The sequence below is a fragment of the Taeniopygia guttata genome, chromosome 1A (genome assembly GCF_048771995.1).
Source record: "Taeniopygia guttata chromosome 1A, bTaeGut7.mat, whole genome shotgun sequence".
Lineage (NCBI taxonomy): Eukaryota > Metazoa > Chordata > Aves > Passeriformes > Estrildidae > Taeniopygia > Taeniopygia guttata.
Window position 1 is genome coordinate 22,005,701 of NC_133025.1, and position 25,862 is coordinate 22,031,562.

General features: G+C 37.7%; 1 protein-coding gene across 9 annotated transcripts in view; it reads right to left on the reverse strand.

Moving 5' to 3' along the window:
• Positions 1 to 25,862, reverse strand: part of PTPRZ1 (protein tyrosine phosphatase receptor type Z1) — a 131,708-nt gene that overhangs the window by 29,670 nt on the left and 76,176 nt on the right. For 6 of the 9 annotated variants that reach the window (XR_012052609.1, XM_072921301.1, XM_012568936.5 and 3 more), the window contains 6 exons: positions 22,552 to 22,709; positions 21,861 to 22,011; positions 15,831 to 16,015; positions 14,996 to 15,122; positions 8,010 to 8,053; positions 1,882 to 5,452 (listed from right to left, as the gene is read on the reverse strand). Coding sequence is in view for 8 of the 9 variants with exons in the window: in XM_072921301.1 (XP_072777402.1) it covers positions 1,882 to 5,452; positions 8,010 to 8,053; positions 14,996 to 15,122; positions 15,831 to 16,015; positions 21,861 to 22,011; positions 22,552 to 22,709 (4,236 nt within the window). In the remaining variant the exon portion in view is untranslated. The remainder of the gene's footprint in view (positions 1 to 1,881; positions 5,453 to 8,009; positions 8,054 to 14,995; positions 15,123 to 15,830; positions 16,016 to 21,860; positions 22,012 to 22,551; positions 22,710 to 25,862) is intronic. The other 3 variants (XM_041711178.2, XM_012568941.5, XM_012568939.5) reach the window with 2 other exon arrangements.

Sequence of the window (25,862 nt, forward strand, 5' to 3'; positions counted from 1 at the left end):
TGCATATTTCTTTCTATTAATTTGTCTTAGTTTTTCAACAGAAGTTGAAAAGTTTGGGTAGTCATAGAGGTCTTATGGAGAAAATCCTAGTTCAGAACAAGCATAATTATGCATCAACAACTACAAGACTGGGAAAAGTTTAAATGACAATTTTTTTCTGTAATAGCCACAATGAAAAGACATTTCACCAATTTCTGCAAAATCCACTGCAATGTATAAGTAAGTTCTCAGGTGAGAGATTAACTTTTGTGTTTGCTGCAGTTCTTTATAATTTAATTGAGCAAATATGACTTTGGTTTACAGGAGACCATGTTAGACATACTGAAATTAAATGTTCAGCTTAGTAAAAGCCAGTGTTGGGAAAAAAGTAATGAACATGAAATGATACTGTAGAGTGTCTTTCAATAATATCTAGAAGAAAAACTATGTCTTTTGCACTCCTCCTCCTCCAGTATGGTATAATATTTTTTGAGTTACTACTGGTAAAAATTCAAATGACACCCATTATGTAAACTCTAGTATCTGATGGCAACACTCATTCATACCAATAACATAGGTTTTGAAATATTAATGCTATTTTGCTTATTTTTGAAGGAATGTTATGCATTTTATACAAAGTGGTAATTACTTACCAGTGAGTTAATTCACTTATTAATTCAGTTTTGTAACACCTACCTTGTTAAGACTCTTAGTAATTTTAATGTTTTTTATTCTGTCTTAATTTTCATTTTCTATTTTTCACATTGTTCTAGCCCCAAATATATCAAGTGTCAAATTACCATCTTTTCATATTAGTATTCTGTTGCTCTCAAGAAATACAACCTTATGAAATTCAACTGTGTATTTATTTTGTAGGATTGGCTGAAGCCTTCCCATTCTTTGTGAATTCCATTCTTTACTGGGTTTAGTTGAATGTTACTGCCCTCTATAGACGATGCAAGTATATAACAGAAATTCAATTTATTTTCTAAAATACCAATTCAATCTTGTTTGTTGTTCAGCTTCAAAGATCATAGATTATTTTTGAATTGATTCTTTAATTTTCAATTCTCTAGCACAAGAAGGAATGAAAATTATGTGTTGGAATACGTCAGATTTTCCACAGTGCATTTTTAAATAAAAAAGAAATGTGTTATGAGTTTTGACTTCTGACTTTATCCTTGGAATCACGGGTTGCAAATAGTCTCGCTGAATTTAGGAGGAATAAATAAGAAAATAGCATTAAATATAAACATTTAGAGGAGAATCTGGCTCTACTTTGGGAATATGCAAATCTGCTACAAAAATTCTGCATCTCACTGAAATCTATAAGTGGCATACACAGAATAAAAACGAATGTTTTTACGAATCAGAATAAAACCAGCATCTTCTTCCTTGATCAGCCTCTTAGAAAAAACAAAACAGAAGTGCTGCTGTAAGTTTAAAAGAGAATATCAAAGGCATGTTTCCTCTGGCAGAGGCATGATTTCCTCTGGTGGTATTTCCATACGGGCAGCACTTGTCTTTGTACAAAGAACTCAACAGAGAACCTAAGTCCCTTTCAAATCTTAAAAACTAAAAGCAACAATTAGCACTGAAACAATTCTGGTTTCAGATTTTGCACGACTCAACTTCTGCTGACAATATGCATCTATCCAAAAACAGAGCATCAACCATCTCACTGAAGAATATTTCAGGTGCAGTTTTAAGTAGCCAGAAGTAGCATTCACAAGATAGCCAGCTCAGTATGAACCCCTGTTCCCCAATGCTTCCTTAATCACACCCAGTGGCACTGTTATGTTCTCCCTTTATGATCTGCAGATACACCTTCTCAATCTCTATGGCACAAAAGTATCCCCTCACAGTTTCCCATGGTATTAATTAGACTTATCCATAACTAACCTGCCTCAGAGATGTTGGACACTGATGAGTGATCATTAGTAACAGATGAAGCTGATGATTGTGATGATCCAGGAGTTAATTCTGAGTTACCTGCTTCAACTGCCCCTTCAGTGTCTCTCTCATTATGGTCAGGAAAACTGAAATCTGTTGAAGTTTCATTATCGTTAAGGCTATCTGAAGTACCTTGGCCAGAACCACTTTCTTCATCACTTGTCAAAACAGCCCAAGACTTAGATTCTGATGTGTTTCGCAATTGTGCACTAGAATTCTGAATGTGGCTCTCCAAATGTTTCAGGCTATCGTGCTTCTCAGGTATCACATTCGCTGTCAAAGTTGGTATGGATGTATAATTACGTCTGTCCATGGCATCGTTTATCTGACTGTCAGATGCAGCAGTAGAAAACTTCTCTTCTTCAGGTTTCTCAGAATGTGAACTTATAATTAGGTTACTCTGATCCTTGCTATCATTTACCTCTGTATTTTCATCCTCTACTACCATATCCTGATCTTCTCTATGGGAAGTGCATGAGATGCAGTTACTTACAGGGAAGCCGTCATTATAGTCATCGTAGTCATCCTCAACTACAGAAGACCACAAATCGGTACTGGACATGATACTGGGAGACAACCCAGAGGATTCTCTAGAAGGAACCAGCAACCTATTCAAAGTTACAGGGATCTCACTTTTGGAAGGAACAGCTGTAACTGAAGTAAGTGTGTTTGGTAAAGGAAGAGTGTGATGAATTGACACATCAGAACCAGGAACAACCGCAGGCATACGAACAGGATCAGAACCAAGTGTGGAACTTGAAGAGACACTGTCAGCCTCAATTCTTTCAAAAACACTTGAAGAGAGATGGCTGTCTGTAGGAGTAGCTACATGTGATGATGTGTCACCTGTTAGGAAGAGAGTTGTTGCAGCATTCCCTGCCTGGGACGGAAATGCATTTGTATTTTCTAGATTGGTCAGCTGGAATGAAACATCACTACTGTACAATGAAGGCATAACCTTCTGAACATCTTCACTGTTAAATAAACTGGATGAAACGTATCTCTCACTTGCATAAGGAAAAGATAAACCTTGAAGTGATGCTGTGGGCTTACTAAAAGTGTTTGACATCATATCAGCAACAGAAGGTGCAGATGTAGAATGCAGCTTGCTTTCAGTTGTAGCAGAACCTGGTGCCATTTGATGCAATATTTGGTCAAATGTAGAACTATCTTTTTGAACCCTTGGGCTTTCAGCCAATACGGGATCAGTAGGCACAACTGCAGCTGTGTTAAGCAGAGTGCCATCGCCAGAAGACTGGAAGGAGGACTGCAGTAATGCTTCATTATTTAATGTAGCTGAAGTCTCATAAAAGTACAGCTGAGTCGAGGATAACATTTTGCTATAAGCAGGGACAGAGAGAGCTTGATCTGAGCTTGCACTAAGCATAGGTTTAAGCAAAGTGTCATCAAAGGCTGGAGTTGTAACATGCAAAGGCTGAACAGAAAAGTGGTTTTCTGTAAGTTTACTAATATCATGATCAGATATCTTAGTAGTGGGAAAAGCAAGGGAGACTGGAAGGATTCCCTTTGTGCTAGAAACAGGAAGTGGGGTTTCTTGCACAGACATATTCTGCTCAATTACAACATTATTAGAAACAGATGTAGAAAGTTCATGAATCACTTTACTTTCAGCACTGGAAGCCGTTTCACTTAAAGAGGAGGAAATTTTCAGTTCTCTCTCATCTCCATATATAACATCACCTTTTTGAAGCATCTTATTAACATCACTAAACCCAGATGATTCATATGGAACCTCATCAACAAAATCAGAGGAAGAAATGTTAAGTACTGTCAAAGTATCTGTATCAGGCAAAAGGGACTCACTACCAGAGTATGTTTCAGACCAATCCGTGTCACTAGACAGAGAGCGTGTAGGCTGCAGCAAAGTAACAGCTTGTGATATTACAGAAGAAGGTTTATGCACCAGTACATTGTTATAGCTGCTAAATAAAGGATCTTGATGAAATACGTCAACAGAATCATGCACAAATTCTGCAGAGTCATAGGAAACAGTAAAGCTTTGGAGGGAGCCCACATTACCAGACAAAGCATAAGGAAGTTCAGACATTGTAGATAGTACATGCATATTTAAATCACTGCTGGATGGTTCAACTTGAGAAAATATGTGAGTTCTATTATGACCAAACATCAGTGTCTCCGAAGCAGCATGAGTGGTCTGATGTGACACCACATCAGCAAACTGAGCAAGGCTTGGCTGTATTAAAGGATCACCCACCGCCAACGTCAAGGAAGCATGCAGGGACACCTTATCGCTTGCAACAGCTGGAGTAGCACTTTGTGGAAACATTTGAGAAACTGTATACAAACGGTGAAACATTTTACTACTGGAGGAAGCAGAGGAAAATGTAAGCAAAGGTACATCATCATAGGAAGACAGGGTGGGTTCAAATGACACATCAACACTGGGAAATACAGGTGTAGCATGCAAGGTCACATCACTATCTGATGTAGCAGGGGTAGTGTCGAGCATCGGAGAGTCAAACAATAAAGGGGTGACTAGAAGAAACACTTCACTACTGTAGGAAGGTTGAAGAGGTATCTCACCATTATAGACTGGCTGAGTTGTCTGAGAGAGTACCTCACTGGCAGCAGAAGCAGAACCATATTCTCCAGAGCTTGAAGAGATAGAGTGAGGTGATAATTCAGCAGAAGAGAAAGAAAAGGTAGAATAATGTGGCAATTCTAAATCCGCATCTGAAGTATCTTGTAAAACCAATGGGCTGCTTGAATAGGGTGCTGTAGTTGGCTTTAATCCCTCTACATAAGCATCAGTGTAGCTGGTCTGAGACAATTGCCCACTAGGTGATGTATCAATAGATTGAGTTGTTGGATCTGTAGCATTACGAAACCATAAATTTCCATCAGTGGAAGAAGTATGCTTTGGAGGCTCATCGGAGCTTGAGGGTGCTACGACTTCTGACACATATTTAATGGACCCTTGGCTAAGAATATCATGCAGACTTATATCTGGACTTCCTGAAGGAAGGGCATCTTCTTGGGAGGCCTCCTCTGTAACCAGCTGCGATGAAGAAGTGGTAGGAACTGAAGTCCAAAAATCATCAGATTCCTGATGAGGTTTAAAAGGAGACAATAAGAAATCTTCATCACTGTGGTCAGTGGTGGTTATTCTTGTTGGCTCGGTGCCTGAAGAAAGATATATAAACTCGTCTTCCCCGCCTTTGGTGGAGTCAATGAGTTCAGGAGGAATTCCAGTAATTGTTTGAGATTGCAAAAAAGGATCTTCCTCTTCAGAAATTTCACCAATAGGTGGAGAAGTAGCATAATAAACTGCTTTGAAAACATTATCCTTACCATGCAATTCTTCTTTTGTTAGGTATCTATTTGTTTTGGCTTCACTGGGTTTTGTTCCCATTTTTTCTTGACTGTAGCTGGATGTAATCACCTGAAAATCTCTCCTCAACTGGTTCATTGTACTGTCAGTGCTAGGAACCACTGCAGTTTCTTCATCCACCTCTGTTTCCTTTTCATCAACTTCATCCTTTGGAAAAAAATATCATAGCCGAGTACAATTAAAAATGTTTATAGACTGAATATGAATGAAAACTAAAACTGTAATAATACATTTTCCCGGATCAATAAATCAAGAGTGCAAAGCAAAACAGCACTTGAGAAGACTGTTGGTAAAAGTATTAATTGCAAGAAGAAGTATCCTTTTTTATCTTGAAAAATATTACTTATTTGCAATAAAAATAGAAAAATGCTGCATTCCAACAACTTCTTCAATAGTGTGTGACTTAAATTGTGTTTGAGAGGCAAAAATCACTCACAGTATTTATTTACTTTATTAAGAAGGCTCTAAGTCTTTCCCAATAAAATGCAATTGTATATGCAATATATAGTACAGATTGCATACACAGCAACGAAAAAATGGTTTTGCTACTAGAATGCCTTAGAGGTTTGCACTAATATCCTGATGGTAAGTAAACTGTAATAATAACAACAGAATTTGTAAAATATATTTATGACCTCAATTCTGCCGAATTGTTAGAGTTTTCTGGAAGAGTTCATGATTCTCAGCAAGACTGTCAGAGTTTCACAAGTGCTGAGTCATATCCTCTAGTCTTGTTATGACCCTTTGTTTTCTGAATATGAATCACAATGAGTAACAATACTTTGTGCAAAATCTGTGTTAGGGTTTTACCTTTTACAGACATATCCAAAATTTAAAAAAAAAAAAAAAAGTGCTGAATGCAATCAGGATTTAGGCAGTACTTGAGGATCTAAGGTCAAATCTTTTCATCCCCTCCATAGCTTTCCCTACACCAAATCAAAAAATATATCATCAAAACAACTAACTCGCTCAGCAAGCATTTTTGTTTTGACTTAGAACAGCAGTCCCTGCAGTTCTGTACTGTGTCCCCATCTAGTGCTGCGCCAGAATCGAACCCATCCCAGCTCAACTCTGCAACGTAGATTAAGGGACCTGATTTGACAGGCACACATAACCCTAAGAGACAGAGCAGCACAGAGCCTCTTGCAATATAGTGGTGGGGTTTTTTTTGGGTTTTTTTTTTTTTTTTAAGGATCTGTCTTGGTGATGTGGTGGAAATGCCACTCTTTGTTATCCAAAAGCATAATGCTGGGAGAAAACAACCAGCAGACAGCAGATAGGCACAGTTATCAATCTAACAACTCCTCTGTTTCCACTATAGTTTCATTTGAGTAGATCTCCAATTCCTGCATTGAACAGGGCACAGCAGGGAGACTAATGTAAAAAATCAACAGCATTTGAAAGAATGTGCCCAAGATAAAGAGATGCTGAGTATATTTTTGACTGAGACACTCAGAAAACGGGAGTTGTGAGCTTTCACCCAGTCTCACCAGAGCAAGGACTTTTTCCACTAGGCTAGAGCTGAGCTTCACACTGCAGTCCCTCTTTGAACCAGGAACCCCTCATGCACTCACACACTGTAAGGTACCTCAGATGTCACTTTCAGGTTTGGATTTAATTCTAAGAGCTAAATATCTAAAATGTAGTGACAGCAGCACCAAGACTGATTGTCTTCAAACCTGGGCTGGACTGGATAGGCCCTCATTTCTATTTCTGTAAGGCACTGTATGCACTTTTAATCTTTCTTGGTACAAGTAAAAATCAGTTCATGTTCACTGGTACTTAACAGATGCAATATAATAATCTAGATACATGGCTTACAACAACAGAGAAATGTGCAGTGTCCACAAATGCAAGGGAGGGTAAATAGATAGGTAAGCACAGGCTGTGCTATTTAACTAAAAGGACTTGTCATGCAGTTAAAATATTGTGGTCATAGACTGAAACTATAAATTAAAAATTCAGAGGGATTATTTGATATTACTTGATAAATGTCTTACTGAAGTAACTATGTTGCACAATTGGTATTAGAGACTGTTAAAAACTTAATCATGGTATTTTACATGTCTCCTTTCTGCCACACTGGAGACCTAGTTACTGAATTTGAAGCCCCCAAAGGTTATCATGAGATCATAAAAAATTTTGTAAAGCATAGCTATACTTTAAAGTCTAACTTGAATTCAAGAAGCAAATGAACCTCCACAAATTTTTGATTAGCAGTTAAACCAATAGCACGCTGATAGCAGACACACTTGAATGTCACTCTTCAGTACAACTGTAGTTCTCCCTTATTTTAATTTACTACACGATACAAGCAAGGAAAAATTAAACTTCTCTTTAACTAAAAAACCTAACACTGGATGGCAGCTTTGATTCTGCTAAATGAACAATTCTGCCAGACTTCACAGAAGGGTGATAGTAAACTGATGCCCCATTTTAAAAATACTTAGGAATATTCTGTGATATCCTTTACTTCACCATGTATGTCCTGCCCCAGAGAAATACTGAGGTATCTCCAGAGTTATCTAGGGATAAATACAGCTCAAAGGCTATATATGCACATACATACATAAATGTATACATAAATGCAGATAATGCACTCAGTTGGTGATGTAGTTTTGTAAATTTTCACAGAATATAATTTCAATCTAGTTGAAATGTATATATTTTAAATACTCTCTTAAAAAACAAATGAATGCTATACCTCATATTCTTCAGCTTCACTCAGTTCAGGAATGAGGTCAGCCTCTATAAAACAAAAATACACACTGTATCATCCACAATTTTTCATAGACAGAATTCCGAATTCTGCAAGGACTCAACTGCCTAATTAATATGGTTATTGACACCATGTCAAAGATTTTTTGTAGGATTGTGTTTGGAGAAGTGGAAGTGGCCAATCCCTGGATCAAGGGTAACAAGGCTCACTCATCTAGACAGGATGTATTCATTCAGCCACAACAGTTTTTCTGCCTCTATTTTGATACCATTGGATTTGCACTTTTGGAGGAAGCACATATTGGCTGGGGAAAGCCAAGTTTACAAGAAAATTTTCAATGAGAAATACAGTTTAATACAGAAATAGAGAAGTGAGAAAAACAGTAAGTCTGGTTATCGACTATTTCTCTACATTAAATCTGAAAGCTCTGAAGATATTCTCGTAAAATTATCTGTTCTATAATTTTCATATAGAAAATTCTTTGTGCACCAGAGCAACAGCAATGCCATCATAGTCAGTATTCAGCAGGCTGCATTCTTCCAGCAAGGCAGATCAAAGAGACCCACCCTTCCCAGTCTTTACAGCCTTTTTCAAACTCCCACCCTACTTGATTTAATGCAAAGTCATGAAGCCAGTTTTATCACATCCAAGAAAAAGTCCCTAATAAACAGGTACTGCACACTCTGTGAAGAACTACTCTAGAGGCTTCTGAGGCATTCCCAATTTTCAAAATTAAAAAAACCCAGTTGAAACAGGTTGAAGAAATTAATTTCCTACAACCCAGCTGAAAATCCATCTCTCCAAATGTAGAGGTAGTCTCTTGCCTTCTTTCTCTCTTTTCGGCCAAATCCAGTATGATACTTCTGATGGTAGCCAGCAAGAGAGGCTTCAAAGCAGGTTGAAAGAAACATCCACCTCTCTGGTAGGAACTGGTACAGGTCTTCAGTGAGGAAATCCAACACCCCTTGTAGAGCACTAATGCACCTTATTGCTCCTTTGGTCCAGAAAAAGGCCCATATCCATTCTGAGTCTTTCTAAGGCTTTCTCCTAAGCTGTGTTTTAGCACTCTGTCTGCACACAAGTGCTAGTACATGTTCTGAGGGCTGATTTGCACTAGGTGAAAAATCCAATCTCCTAGCATGGAGAGCAATTCTAACAATACCACCACACACAGCTCCATGTCTGCATTTCCTTCACAATTCCCAAATGTAGTTTGTTCAATACACTAGGATGAAGATTCCATCTCTATATTTCTCTTTTTTGCAAAGTCAGATGGGGATGTATGACTTAATTTGTATTCTCTTTGGTCTATCCATATCTACCTTTCAAAACAAATTGAGATGTGCTATATTCAACATATACTAGGTGAAGTTTATCAAGCTAATAAGCTCATACAATATTATTTGTAGGTTATAGCATGTAAACAAATTTTGACTAAGCAATGCTGCACAAAATTTTCACAAGTTGTCCTGTAATAACAAATATCTATAAATTACCAAATATGGAATTGACCTTTCTTTAGCTAGATAGATAAAAAAATTATCTTACCTCTGACTCCTGAGGCCTAGGCGGCTCTGGGACAGGGAGGGGAGGGGAGTGGAGGGGAGGAAGGGGTGGATGAGATAATGATATTCCCTGGCTTCTCAATGATACAAATTCAAATATTGACATTAGTCTGGATGCCTTCCCATAATAGACCCACTCCATGTACTAGGTATTTAACAGACTTCTCTGAAACATGTTTTTAGTACAGAGGAATTCTATCCATACTTTATTGTGGTCACTATTCTTGAGTTGAACTTTAATCAGACTCAGAAAAACAAACCGTACTGATTGTGCTAGAGTATATAGTAGGGCACATGCTCTCAAATTCCACCAGCAGGAAACTAGTTTCTTGTTGTTTTCTCAAGGGAGAGGCATTAACATATATATATATATATATGTATATATATGTATATGTATATGTAAAAAGAACTTGTTTATTAACAAAACCAGTACAGCTCCAGAAACTTTATAAAGACTACTTAAATTTGGATGGTCATATTGGATGGTCATAGAAAATTTGTCAAAAGTATTAGAGACACACACTTACAGAAATTCTGTTAATCCTGCGGCTGAGCCACAGGAGATTACAGAAATATAATAACATCCCCCAGCCAAGGCGAACAGCCATACCCTCCAAAAAACAACCCGTTGATGTAGGTTGATGAAGAAACTTGTTTATTTTTTCTGGAACTACATATTAATTATTCTATAGTATACATTTTAAAATAAAATAATTAAATAATTAGTTAGAGTTCTGTAGGGGTCTTTTCCTAGTCCATTTTAATGGCAGATGAAGAAACAATAGAGCAAATACAGAAAAGGTAACTATTTCCCTACATTTTTTCAATGAAATATTTAAAAAATATCTTTAAACAATGTGATGTATAATCATAGAATTATGAGACAACATAAACTCTTTTCATTTCTGTACTGACATGTAATAAATGGCATGGCAAGAACAAAAAGTAAGGCCTGTTTCTTTTGATTAAATTAGTTTTGAGATTTCTACTTTTATCAGTACAAAATTAGAAAAAAAGCATCCCCTAAATCAGACATTTAATATATGCTTAGTGTTTTTTAGGACAAAAATCTCAAAGACGAGTTACAAAGTAATTGCATAGTTAGACCCTCAAAAGCATTGCTGACAGCATGAGCTGCCAGACAGGAGACAGCATTTGAGAGCTCTATCCCAGCATGCTGGGTTTTTTTTTGACAAACACCAACTGAAGTCTACATAAAGGCATTAGAATGGAGGAATGGGGAGTTATATATCTTTCCTTTCCTGTGTCAGCAAAAGCATGTAAGTACCACCAGTATTAGCTACACAACAAACTACTGCACAACCTCCAGTTCTGTACAGATGCTATCTAGAGAGTCAAATCACACATTTACATAGTTATTCAAAATCCAATTCTAATAACAAATGAAAAATTTGTAAACAAAGGTTTTTATCAAAGCCGATTAAAATAGGTTGTACATGATTCCCTAAATTTTCAATGGAAATTTTGTAGCTATGTCAAGTAGTGCATTTGTTGGCTTTTACTAAGTGAAACTAACTGGAAAAAATTTTAATCTGCACACACACTGTATTACAGGATGAAGGGCTGCAATTCTGAAGAGTTCAGGAAAAGCCCAGAGAGCAGAGGTCTCCACTGTGGTGGCTTGCCCAACGCCATTACATTACAGCTCCTAAGGCTCCCACAAACTGAAGCAGAGAACGTGGCCAAAGAGATCCTTCATTTTACAAAACATTGCTGAAAACAAGAGCCTTGGACCTGTGGATCACTAGAGCCTGCAGAGCCCTCACTCACCATATTGGAAGCACCAGACTGGTGGGGAGAAGGCAGGAGAAACACTCTCTTGCAAGTATCTCAAAAAAGAAAGTCTACAACAGTAGTCTTGAGCTTTTTGAATACCAGAGCTCATTAGAAGTGGCCATTCCAAGGACAGAATCCTTCCTGGAAAAGGTCCCATCTAAAGGCTCTGCATGACTCATGCCTTGCTCTAGCTCTTAACAGGAAGACTAATTAATCTGGAGGTGACTGTAGTGAATTTCATCTTAATTAAACTGGATTACTCAGGGTAATGCTTGAAAATGAAAAATTTAATTTTTGCTTTATGTGTGTCAACTTTATTTCATGTCTTCAGGGTGAAGATAATTTTTCTTTCATAAATTCCCAAGCAGGAGCTCCAAGAAATCCCCTTTTGCCTCAAGATCTACAAAGCAGATCACAAAATCAATTTGATGTTATAGTTGTAATCAGCAAGCTGCTCTGAAGAAATCTTTCTTGTTAGATATCTACATTCCCATATATCTGTTTTCTAATATTAGGTATATTATAATTAGATATGAAAATATTTGAAATATTTGCATCAGTTAATTCAGGTGTAAATAATTAGTAAAATTAATTAGGCAAACATTAATGTTAGAAATTAATGAAAGATTTTTTCCGATTTTAAAACTGTATCCAGAGTTGACACAGCATGTAAGAAACTTATTTATAGAGCAATGTACACTCTTAGAAAGCATACTAATTAAATGAGAAGAATTTCCCCCTGAATTTTCTTTATTCAATGCTTTCAGAGGTACCACTGTGGAAGTGCCAAAATAAAAGAACCAAATTAAATTTAATAACTTTGTGTCCATTTCAGATAAAAAACATGTCAGTGAAACTTTTGGGTTTTTTTAGACAGGCAAATATTCATTTCAGTATTTAATTTTTATTTAGAAACTTTGCTCTCTTTTTATTTTTATCTTTTAAAATTTAAAATATCAAAGTACAAATTAATGATTTATCTGTGCAAAAAGGATTGAGAGTATCAAGCCTTCAGTCTGATCCATAAAATTTATTATAACAAATATAACACAGTCTGAAGTATAAAATTTATTGTACACAAAATTCTCTTGTCTGAGCATACAAATCTCAGGGAAATTTCTGCTGATACTGGAAGGTAAAGTTATTTTTCCAGTATGTATTTCCCTCACTTTTCCTTCTACTGGAATGAATGCAAAGCTCCTGTGGTGCATGACTTGAGCAGAAGCACAGCAGGGGACCTGCCCTGCTGCCAGCCCCGGGCTGCCCAATGCCTCAGCATCCTCTTGCTGGGCTGCTGGTGCCACAGGTGCCCTGGCAGTGCTCTCCCAACCCCACTGCCCCCGTCTCTCTCCCTGCCTCTGCACCCACGTCTCCTTCCAAAGGGATTCACAGAACACAGCAGTGTTGGATGCAACCCACCCTTACAGCAGGGATGCAGCAGCAGCAGGAGGAGGGCAGTTTATCCTCTGGATATCACCTACACTGGACATTTTTTTTGCAATATATATTTTCAGAGGTTTTACAGCTGTGATGGCAGCACTGTACTGACTTGATTTGTTGAAGTGCTGTAAAATGATGATAACACTATGCTGCTTATTTGTTATTCCATGTTGAAATGGATGTGGGGTATGTAGATGAATTCTCATCTGAGAAAACTCTTCAAACAAACCCAGCAAATACTGAAAAGTAAGTGGAAGAATAAACTATCTAAGAGACGGATAAAAGGTAGACAGAAGAGTGAAATGTCAGGCAGAACGTCAGAACCTTGTTGTGGACATTTTAGAAAACTTAAGAGAAATAGGAAAATTCTGATAGATACTAACCTAAGACCCCAAAATGCATTATTCTTAATACACTGTGTTTGAAAGACAAGTTAAATCTTTACTAAAAACGTGTATGCACTGTACCTGATATTGTGTCCTCCTCCTACAGACAAACCCAGATTATTATAAGCCTATTACCCTTATTAGCCCAAAATTCATGTAGTAGAGATTGCTGAGAATCACATTTCCTCTCATTGTAAAGGAATGTGGCTCCCTTGAAATGAAAAAAGGGCCTGTTTTCCCAAGGTCACCACAACATCACTAATGCCCTTGCTGTAGCTAAACAGACATATGTGATTCTGTGGATTCTACATTGGGCAACTCTCTGAGGGTTCTTTTGGTAGGGGGAAACTCTCTTGAAGTAGTTTTTTGTTAAGAAAAGTAGACGTACAGAACTTTTTCGGTTTTCGGTTCTTGTTTTATTGTCAGTTTATCATGACTTTAGCATATTGTCTGCACTTAGACTTTGCATGTGTGAAAACAGACCAAAAATGGTTAACAAACTCATGTTGTAAGGTCTTTCTAAGTCTAATCAAAAACTAAACTACTTAATTAAGAAGTTACACTTGGATTATTTTTCTTTCTAACATAATAATTGACTTTTAAAGACTCACAATGTGGATTTTTCTACTTAATTACAAGATACTACTTAAGAAGAAAAAGGAAGAAGAAGAAAGAAGAAAGGAACTTAAGACAATACTCTGTACTTTCTATTTTGCACTTATCTACAGTATGTTAAAAATCTTAAAATCTAAATTTTTCACTTATGTGACATACTAAGCTATTTTATGCATTTTTTACAATCTATATCACATTTTTGTGGTCTCTATTTTGAGGCTTAGGAGGCTTTCTCTATGAATGAGGGTCAAAGTCAGTGTTTTCCTGGGAGTCAGACAAGGGGATATTCCCTCTTCCCTGGGTTCCCACAGACATACATAAGTATAAAGCTGAATTTCCAGAATACATAAACAAACAACAAAATCCAGGCCTTTAGATAAAAAAAAGCTCCTAACATAATCAAAAAGCATTTGATTTTTTTTCTATTATTTATTACAGTCTTCTTAATTAAAAATGCAGCTCTCACTCACTTTCATAGGAATGGAATCTGATGCTAAAGCCTACACTAAATTTAAGGAATTATTAAGGATAAGATCAAGCTTCATGCTACAGTCTCAAGTTATTTCATATTTACCAGCAGGCAGAAGAAGCAAATCTGGCTGTGAAATCATTAAAATTTTTTTGTTAGGCTTTTTGATTTTTTTGCAAGGCAGCATTAAGAAGCAAAGGAATTCCATCATCACAAGTCTTTTGAAATCAAGCTCCAAGTATTCATAAGAAATCAAATTTCAAAATCATTAATATAGACTTATAAATCATATAGTGGGATTGCATTGCTTGATTCCTTAATACTGGAATATGGATTAATTTTGAGAGAATGCTTGAACCATAGAGAATTAATACCAAACATGGTTTTATTTCCCTACACATCTTAAAGATACACTTGTGAGATTTGTGTGAGATTTGAAATCTAGCAGGTGCTTTTCAGAATATTCTTAGAATTAAAAAAAAAATTAACATGCAGTTTTTTATAGGTAACGCTTACAAGGAATTATGTAATGTAAAATATCATTAGCAAGGGGCATGCTGAATGTTAACTGCAGTGATTTTGAAATTTCATTTCGGCATAATTTTGAAGTCATGCATTTCAACTGGTTTGCAAACAAACTACTCCTTCAAATACAGATTTTCAGCTAAAAGTGACCACTAAACTCAAAAGACCACTTACCTGCATCCTCTAAAGGCATATCGACAATGACTTGGTCACTGTATTTTCCATACAGACCATTAGAGCAAACAGCAACTATCTGAAGAACATAACTTGTATTGGGCAGCAGATTATTTAGAATAGCCCCCTAGAAGAAAAAACACATTTAATCATTTATTTGCAAATAAGTATCAAGCATTTGAAAATGTTAATTTTTTTAATAACACATTTTTCTTGTGAACCACAAAGCTCTTTTCTTCTAGTATTTTATTGTGTGCTTTTTTACTTTATTGTCACAAATGGTTTTCAGTCAAATTAAAAAAAAAAAAAAACAAACTTGTGACATTTTACATGGAGGATAACAAACCAAATAACTATTTAGCATTGAACACAAGTTTAGGTAACATTATGTCTGACGAGTCTTTAAAGAGGTTTAGAGGAACAGATCTCGTTAGTAAAATACCATGAAGCTGTAATCAGTAACTTAGTATTTATAGCAGTATAATTGAATTGAATCTCATTAGTTGCTTGTGGAGGTCATTTTTTCACATCCATGAGCAATAAAGTACAGGTTATTATTAACTGACAACTGGATTTTATGGCTAGGGAGCTCTGTGACTGGCATGCTCAGGGCAAGTATAGGCAAATCAAAGCAGCAATCTGTAGAGTTTTTCCCTGCTCTAGACAAGAGAAGTTTTTACTGTTTGTTTTAATTTGTCTTCGTGGCTTTATAGACAAAAAATGAGATAATTTCTCTTCAATCAGGTCTCAGCTACAGTTTAATCAGTCACCATAATTAACAGTGAATTGTTACACCATCATCCCTTTTTATGAAACTTGAGGAGTTTTCAGTTACCAGGTCCTGATACCCGTCTGTCAGGAACTCGTGCTTAGTCTGGTCTTCTCCATCCAGCTGTTGGTAAAAGACAGCAAATCTCTCAATTGTGGTGTCGTATACAACGCGAGGTCTTTCCCATGTAACAAGAAGACTAGTATAATTCTTTGGATCAGACTGAACATTTTCAGGTTCTGAGCTGCAAACTAAAAGAAAGAAAAGAGGAAAGAATATGGTATTTATTAAATAGTACAAGTAACTACTAAAATCTTGAGATACCTCCTGAGAAAACTAGTGAAAGTCTTTTTGTGCGCCTCAATTTTAGCTTTCCACTAAAACATTTGAAACGCCATGCCATTGTAAACAGAACCAGTATTTAAACACTAGACTTCCAAAAGCAAGTGAAGTTGAGGACTGAGTCTCCTGTCCTTGCCTCTTTTACCATATTTTGTGAACTAAGAAATAAAATACAAATGATAAAACATAAAGATTTTTATATCTGTCCTGGGAATAAAAAAATCTCAACAATTCTATCTTTATGGCTCTATCAAAGTAGCACGAGAAGAGCTGCATACTCTTGCACTAGCTATAATAGACTAATCTACAGTAGATTGTTTTTAATGGTTAAAGGTAAACCTATCACCAGAATTTCCCCTCAAGGCTGTTTGAATTTTTTTTATAGTACTTAAAGAAGAGAGAAAACGCAAATAAGAAGCTAAATATTGCATTAGGAGTAGTCATTTCATGTTATTATATTTTTAGCTTGAATTGGAATATACGAGGAAAGATTTTTTACATCTCATAATGTGCTTAGAGTAATATATGAGTATCTAGAAAAAGAAAGCGAAAAACCCTATTCAACTTACTAAGAAAACAAATGCAGATCCTTTGGAGTTCTCTAAAGGGGAGCGAACACAAGACGCCTCAACTCTTTGGGGGACAAGGCCGCATTTTGAAAGAGAAGCCCTTCAGCTTTGCATTTCGCCACTCGAGCACAAGGGGGCGCCCAAACCCCGTCAAAATACTGGCCAGAGCATTTCCCCCGGTCCCGGGAAGGAGGGAAGTTCCCAGCAGCTTCCGGACGGGGCAGTCAATGGAAAACAAGCAGCGAGGCTTTCCCAATTTCTGTGTTTGTGTGTGTCAGCTTGTCGGAATCTGTGGGAATTGATGATTCCGAGATTGTGGAAAGTCACTGTCTTACTGCCCCGTTGCCAAAGAAGAAGCCATAATTCATCTGTGCTGTTTTCAAGGTTGTTTATTCTGTTTATCTCTAACATGTTCTGCTGCCCTGCCGCAGGTCTGTCCTGCAGGGCAGCGTGTGGGGCTCTGCCCCTCAGTGGGATGGTACAAACATTATATACCAGAAACTACGTGTCCTATATTTACAATAATGTGCCAATATCTATCATCTATGTTAAACAGCAAGTCCCCAGCCTAAACCAATAGAAAAATGCCAACACTACAGTGAAACATGGAGGGCATGAAGAAGGAGAAAAAGGACAAGACACACCCAATTTTCTCCATCTTGTCCCCTCTGAACCCCTAATCTAGAAACCTGAAATTTTACTTTTGCACCCGTGCCACACTTAATTATTACTCATATCAAACACTCAGAGCTTGTAATTCATCCTGTAAGATTGAAAACTTATTTCCATGGACAGAGATCACAGACAGTGTCTCTCGGGGCTCTGTACAGGGGGGTTCCCGACCCCCTGCCAGGGCCCCAGACCTGCCAGGGCAGCCAGAGGGAAGCCCTGGATTCCCACATCAGCTAATAGCAGAGGCAGCATTAGTCTGTGTAATTTAGCTGAATTCCCTTTCCTATATAACTGCTAAATAGCTGATACACCAATTTATTAATTACACTTAATTATTTTAATTGATACAAAGAAAGAGCAAATTTTAAAAGAATCTCATGTTGTGTCCATTCCATTGCATTCCTAAAATTTGTCATTCCTCTCCATTTCCACCAGATGGCAAGGAGAAATCATTAGACTAGCCCTTCTCAATTCTGAAAATGAGCACAGATGATTTAAACAGATTTCAATCTAGAGACTCCTTAGCTATTTCTTTTCCAAGGTGTTTAAAATTCTTGTCAAAACGCTTTTTTGTAATACAAACACTAAGCTTCTCTGTATTGCAAATTCTTCTCTACAGACTTTTTCCTCCCTTCATCTTTCTTGCTTATGGTTTTAATTTGGTTTTGAAATCTCTGTCTGTATTGAGTCTCATAGAGCAGTATTATAAAACTTTTAAAGATACAAGGTTGGTGCTTCCAGTGATATTTCTTTGTTTTCTTTTTTCCCTTTACAGATGGATCTTCTATTTTTTCCCTAGAAAAAAGTCTTCCTTTTTGTTCTCCTCCTTTAGGTGTTCATCTCAGCAATGACTGACAATATTACTACATGACAATCATCTATCTATTATTTCACCTCCATTTCTTCCCAAAATGTATTTCTATTGCCCTTCTTCTGATGTCACTTTGTAAATCATCCCTTTTCTTTCCTACCAGTCAGTAACACAGAAGTACTTTACTGTGCCTTTTCCCATTTTCCTTCTCCAGAGACTGGAAAGGAGACCAAACGACAACTTACCTAATTAAGTACTTCTGCTGTGATACCAACTTTTAGAAAAGCTGAGCAACTTTTAGAAAAGCTGAGCAAAGAGACTGCAAGAAAAGGAGTTCTTGAGTCTGTTACCAGTCTGAAGGACAAATTCACAGAAAAATTTGCAAAAAAATTCACAGAAAGTCAGAGGCCTACTCAAACCTCTGCTAAACTTGAATCCAAGTATCTGCTTTCTCCAGGTGAATACTTGGATTCTGGTTTTGCATATCATGTCATGCTGTAGTAATGCATCCATCTTTGCTTATTCTTCTGTGGAATAAAATGCTACCCACGTAACTTAGGAAATTTTTATCTAAACTTAATTACATTATGGGAAATCACTGGGGTACATCAGCCAAATCATTGCCAAAAACTTCCTGGGCTATGTTTTTGACCAGAAGACCTTTATAACTGGCCCAAATTTTGCTTTTGTTCCCCTCCATCTTTTCCCTCTTTGTGTTCTTCTACTTTTAGTTAAATCTGTGTTTGAGATAATCTTTTCAATTCAACTTTTCAATTACTGAAGCCATGAAATCACTTCATTTACATTCAGGTATTCAGGAGCTTTGTAGATCCCTGTAGTGTGTGGCAAAAAGCAATTTTTTTATATTCCAGATCTACACTCTCTCTGTAATGGAGGTGGAGCAGCACAGCAGATATCTGCTGGGTTGACCTCAGCTGGCACCAGGTGCCCACCCAGACACTTGCCCACTCCCCCTGCTCAGCAGGGCAGGGGGAGAAAGTAAGATGAAAAAGCTGATGGTTCAAGATAAAGACAGAGATTGCTTGCCAACCACCACCATGGGCAAAACAAATTAGACTTGGGGAAATTTATCACCAATAAAAATATAGTAGGATAGTGAGAAACAAAAACAAAACCATGAAACTTTCCCATCCTTTGCTTCTTCCCAGGCTCAACTTCACTCCTTATTCTTTCCACCTCCCCACTCCCAGTGGCACAGGGGAATATGGAACGGGAATTGTGGTCAGCTTATAACACTTTGCCTCTGCTGCTCCTTCCTCATACTGCTCCTCTGCTCCAGTGTGGGGTCCCATCCACAGGATGAAGTCTTTCACGAATTTTTCCAGCCTCTGGACAGTCTTTTGGGAACAGACTGCTACACTGTGGGTTGTCCCTAGGGTCAGAGACCTGACAGATAATCCCCTCCTGCCTGGGCTCCTCTCCATAAGCCACAGCCAGCAGCCTGCTGCTGCATGGAGTCTCCACAGTCTGCCACAGGACAGGCTGCCTCCCCATAATCTTCACCATGGGCTCCTCTGCTACTGGAGCGCCTCCTGCCCTTCTTCCTTCTCTCCCCTGGATGTGACAGAGTGGTTTCTCACGTCTCCCTCACTTCTCACTGCTGTGCAGCTTTGTTTTCCCAGAGGCGCTGCCACCGTGGCTCCCAGTGCCTGAGCTGGGTGGGATGGAGCCAGCTGGAGCTGCTGGGTCTGACTCGGGGCAGCCCTGGGCTTCCTCACAGAAACCCCCTGCAGCCCCCACTGCCGGTGCCTGGGCACCTGCCCCGTGCACTGTGCCAGGGGAGGTGTGCCACACACACATCTGGGAACCTGAGCACTCGCTGTGAAGTCATGTGGACTGAGGAACGTGAACGGGTAAATGCAGTCCTGACCCCATGTCTCACAAGAGAATTTAACTGAGACAGCCACTGAACTTCACATGGTTGTATTCCTTGTGGGAAAACAGGCTGACTTTTTATCAGTATATATTGTCAGCCTTGAATTTTAAGAACCCGTTGTTTTTTATACCTTACTAAATCCAGGAAGATAAATAAGAGTTAGGCTTCAGGTCTTATTTCCAGGGCCTTACCAGAAGGGTGGAGTGGATGGAAAGTCACCCAATGTGCCCAGCAGCCACCACAATGGTTCTCAGGTTTACAGGAATAAACAATGATTTTTATTATAAATGGATTTGCATGCCAGCTGAGGTTGGTGGAGATTAAGCATTACAATTTCAAACCACTTTTTCTTTCAGGTGAATCCTCAAGTATGGCTGTAAGAATTACCTATTTTAATATTCTTAAATTGCTACATACATATCACATAGGGAAATTACAAATATCACTAGGCAGGTCTGGGGAATGAAGCATCTCCCATGCCCTTAGTAGGACTGTGCTTGTACACCAAAAATGTTGGGGATGTCGCTGTGAGAAAATTCCTGAAATTTTGAAAATTCCTGATTATGACGGAATAGATTCTTCTAACTTTTCTAAGAAAACTTAGTTCTACTTATGAAATGTCATGTATTAATCACATCAATAAATTAAGCATTTAATCCTACTGCCTAATGAGAATCTACACTGAATGCAACAGCAGATAATTTGGATTCTAGGTTTCACAACACAAAATAATTTTGAGTTGTCTATCTGAGTAATAATCAGTCTTGGCATTTCTCATACATCCTCTAAAGGGATTAAAAAGATTAGTTTTTTCTGTTGACTACTATGCAATATTAAACACAAGTAAGCCTATCGAGTCTAGAGACTTTGGTATTCATGTTACAGCTCTTACGTCTGAATATTTAACTTTAATGATTCCTAGGGTCTTTAAATTTTATTTGTCTTAAAATGGAGGTGAAAATATAAATGCTTCTCTAATGTTCTACATTAAACAAATCCCATAGTTGCATTTGTGTACATCTATATACGTGTGTGATCACATAAATATGTAAAAGTACATGTGTGAAACCACACTTCTAATCTGGAGAACACCTATAGCCTGTGCTTAAAGTCATCTGTTTATGTCTAATTAAACACAGTTCAGTGAAATTGAGTTAAAGAATCTACAGGTATTCCCACCCAAGTAGTAACAAAGTGCTTTCAGTTTAGAAGTTTCCTATATATTCTTCTGTGCTTATTATTATCATTGGCTTCCATATTTAGTGCTAAATCTTGTTTCTCACTACATAATGTACTATTTTGGTCACATAACCTTCTCAAACCTTCCTGAAGTTTTAGGTAAGACCGAGAACAGAATCTGGCTTGTGGAATTCTCTCCATCTATCACTTTCTAAGCAAACTATGTGAAATTAATTTGGTGACATCACTTCAGTCTCTGTTGAAAAAAGCATCCACACTACATCATAAAGAACCAAATAGGTTTGTAAAACAAAATACTCTTGCAGTCTCTGAAATGGCAGCTTTGTTGAAGTCTGAAACACATTAAAAGGGCACTGTAAGGAAGCTTGAACTGACGTGATTTTCACTGAATGCTTGGTCAAGACAAGCATTTAATTTTCCACTCCATTTAATCTGACATGTTTTGTGATTGCTGTTTTTTTCTCTGAAGTGATAGATTTATGACTAATAACACAGTGTGCTACTTTCTACACAATTTAAAATGAGTAACTGCATACTTGAATGAATCTTTTACCGAAAACTGTCTTTTAACTTGCGAAGAGAGGAATGACTATTCAGTTAAGTACCTGCTTCATGAATTTCTTCTTGTCCAGTGTAAGAGGAAAACACTTGCCCAAAGAACTTATATTGCTGTTCTCTGAAGTTGTTTTGCAGGTAGTCCATCAGCATAACATAGCCAGACTGCTGCATTGTAAGCACTTCGCAGAATACAGCTAACTAGAAGGGGGAAAATATAAGTTAGAAGCCATAAAAATTGACCAGATTCTGCTAATAGGCAGAAACTCTGGGCAAAAGATTTTGGATAAAGTCTCACACTTGAGTTATCCTGCATGGCACTGAACTTGTCCTCTGTTCTATCAGTATATCTAATGTGTTACTCCACAAGTATTTTTCAATCACTCAGCTGCTGGAGTGGTGGAGTGCTCAGCATCACCATGTGACTGGGGGACTATCCAAAAACTGTTTGGTACTCCCTTTTGTCTGAGCTAGAAGACCAGACAGCCTGGAATATGTTCTGACCCTATTTTAAGATAAGAAATTGCTCAGATTCTAGTACTAAACTATAAAAAATGTAAAAGAAAACACAATTAATATAGGTGCTTTCTAATTTAACAGCTGATGAAAAACTTCAAACTAGATAAAAGAAAAGCTTTGTTGTTGGGCTGGAAATTAATGCCATAAGCTTCCACTATATACATGGCAATTTCTCTTTGGTATTATGTATAATTTTTGGTTTTACTACATTAATCAAATTACCTGGTTTTCAGAAATACTTATGGTATCTTTAAACACAATCCATTCAACTGTTTCAGAGCATGGAGGAGCTGATAGAGACCCATTGTAAGTGTAATATTTGTCTGTTGCATTCGGCAAGAGATTCAGCAAAGTAAATGGTTCTAAGGCGGCCTGTTTTCCTGAAAACATAAAAAAGCAAAATACAGTCAGATAGTTAAAATACTACAGAAGCAATTAATAAATACAAATCACACTTTCCAGAAGAACTACCATTATAGGAACATGCTAATTTAGAGGCTTTTCAAAATTTAATTTCCAGACAGATGAGTATACAAATAAATCATGAAGTCATGTATTTAATTTGAAAAAGTATAGCTCAAACCCAGCTTCGTTTACTTGGGAAGGTGTAGTAAGTTACTCCAGTAACAAATAGACTGATTTCAGTATATTGGTTCACAAGAATTTTCTCACTGTAAACTTACATGCAAGATGCCAAACCTTTGTCTCACTCTTGAATTTTAAAGAAAAAAAAATTGTTAAATCTTTGTTCTGGGTCTCATGACATGGCTTCAAACTCTCCTCCAGATTTAATCAAATTGGTGAGATTTTTGCAGAAATTTTTTCCTGGGGAATTGTTGCCATGTTAGGCCTGAGGGTAAATATTACTCATGATTGCAGAAGCAGAATTTCTGTGGATCAGGATTCCTTTTTAAATGGTGATAACACAGTAAAAAACTGTAACAGCTTTACACAAATCAGCAAATGATGCAAAGACCTCCTCCAGGAGAATATGTTCTGTGAAAATAATATCACATCTTTCGGGTCAGCAGTTTACTGGGTACCTCGTCGGCTGGGAGTAAGCATGAGGGATTGATGCAAGTCCATCCACAGAAAGCTGTGTCTGCTGCTATGGCAGCAGGGACCAGCAACAGCCATTGGCATAGATGCTAACAGCTTCAGTAAGGCAGACTTTCAGTCTGTGACAATGATCTGCTTTACTGTCTGGTGCATCCAAAATAATGCTGCTTTTCACACCTTGTAATAGTGTAGATTCTTATACAAATTACTTCAATCTAAAGTTACTCATTTTAAATTCCTCCCTAATAGGTAAGTACTTCTGAATATTGAATTTTCAGACTGTGCATTAACTCATGCTTTTACAGGTATGTTACTCCTTCAGCCCTGTACAGATTTCTGACCTTTGTCTTCATAATTCCTTACAAATTCGGTGAGATCAGCAAATTGCATTAACAGTTGACTACAAGGGATTGATGCTTTTCTTCTCTGCAGTGACTTCTCTACTGAGTTAAGGTTTAGGAGTTGACTCGTTCCCTCTCTCTCATTCATGTATCATGAAGATGGAGCATTGAGCAGTGTCAAGCAAAGCACATCCTTCCATTTCTCTTGTCAAAATGCTCATCAGTCTTCAGACAGAAGCTGTCATTGCTACCTGATATGTGTCTAGTTAACACATTTGTCCCTCAGCAAAAATGAAGTCCATTTTATATAGATGGCTGGGGACAAGAATCCTGCCATACATTTTGCAACTTTGGATTTTAGAATACCCTTTAATGAGACTCACAGCCTAGATTGTCAAAATCAAACACCTACAAAGAATGATAAAAACCAGAAAGTTTGTCTAGAAGGAACAGGAGTGCTCCTCTGCAGAGTTTGAGAACTCAGCAACTGTGATTCAAATAAGCACAGTAGAGATATGACTGACAAGGACACAGACAAGGAGAGGTTGTGTGCTTTTCTTCAAAAGAAACAACTTGATTTGGTTATGACCTGAATTTCTTGAGCTCATCTGCATTTTATTCAGGAAAATTGTATTCTAAACATTGTTGAAGTGCCATGTAGTGCCTGTATCATGAATCTTGCTCTGATCATTTTACAGCTCCTTCCAAGGCTGTAGGACAGCATCAGTCTTGATGTATTACTAGTTCTTCTTTTTGTTTCACAGAAGATGACACACAAAAGTAATGAATTTTAACTCCTTTATATTTCCACCCCCTATGTCTTTCTAACTTATGAAAGGTGATCCCTTTTAAATTTGTTGAATAGTGTTTGTTTTCCAGGGGGAAAAAAGAAATCTTGATTTCAATGTCACACTTTTGAAGGCTTTTAAATCAGCTTTTTACATTCAAGCACCATTATATAAAGGAAAATTGAGACAAGGTTTCCTTAAAGTCATGGACATGATGTAAGAATATAACCCTGTTCAAGACAGTGCTCATTCATATTTATTCTTCTGCAAAGACACCATGAAACCAAGTTAGAAACATAGCCCAGATCTCTTTGTGCACACTGAAGTTGTCTTGATTAGTAACCACTACCAATACAATATATTTGGACTATTTTGGATTTACACAGGAGCTACTGAAAAAAAAAAATCTCTCCTCTGAGTCTGCTGAGCAATGACAGTCTCACTCTTGTAAGACCCTTGGATAATCACAACAGTCTTACCCGGCTTCCAACCAAATACAAAGCTCCTGACAGGTATGATTAAGAAGATTTAAGTAATAAATCAGATTTATCTGGATTTAGCATTTAAAGAGTTACAAATGTCTCATGATAGTTATATTTATTCATTTACATGTCTGTTGTTACAAATATTCTTGGGGTAAATTAATCAGGGAAACATAAAATAGCTCAAGTTGGAAAGAACATGTTAGGATCACCAAGTACAACTCCCTGCTCATCACAGGACTACATAAAACTAAGCAATATGACAAGAGCATCATCCAGTTGCTTGGTGCCATGACCACTTCTCTGGGGAGCTTGTTCCCAGGCTGTCAGTGATCATCATCTCAGTGAAGGGCCTTTTCTAATGCCCAATCTGAAGTTCTGACACTGCTTCATCCCTATCATGCCCTATCACTGACCAACACAGAGATCAGCAAATGCTTCTCTGTTGCCCCACTTGAAGAAGTTTTTGACCGTGATGAGGCACCCTTCTCCAAGCTCAACAAAGTGACCTCAGACACTCCTTGTCCTCAAGACCTTTCACAATCTTGGGTGCCCTTCTCTGGATGCACACTAGTAGGTTGATGTCCTTCTTACATTGTGGCACCCAGAGCTGCCCCCAGCACTGCAGGTGAGGCTGCCCAGTGCAGAGCAGAGTGGGACAATCCCCTCCCTTGCCCGGCTGTGATGCTGTGCCTGCTGCACCCCAGGACAGGGCTGGCCCTCCCGGCTGCCAGGGCACTGCTTACTCATGTTCAACTTGCCATTAAACCAAACCCCAAATCTTCTTCTGAAGAGGTGCTCTTCAGACTCTCACTCCTTGGTTTGTATATATAACCAGGACTGCCCTTTCCCAGGAGCAGAAT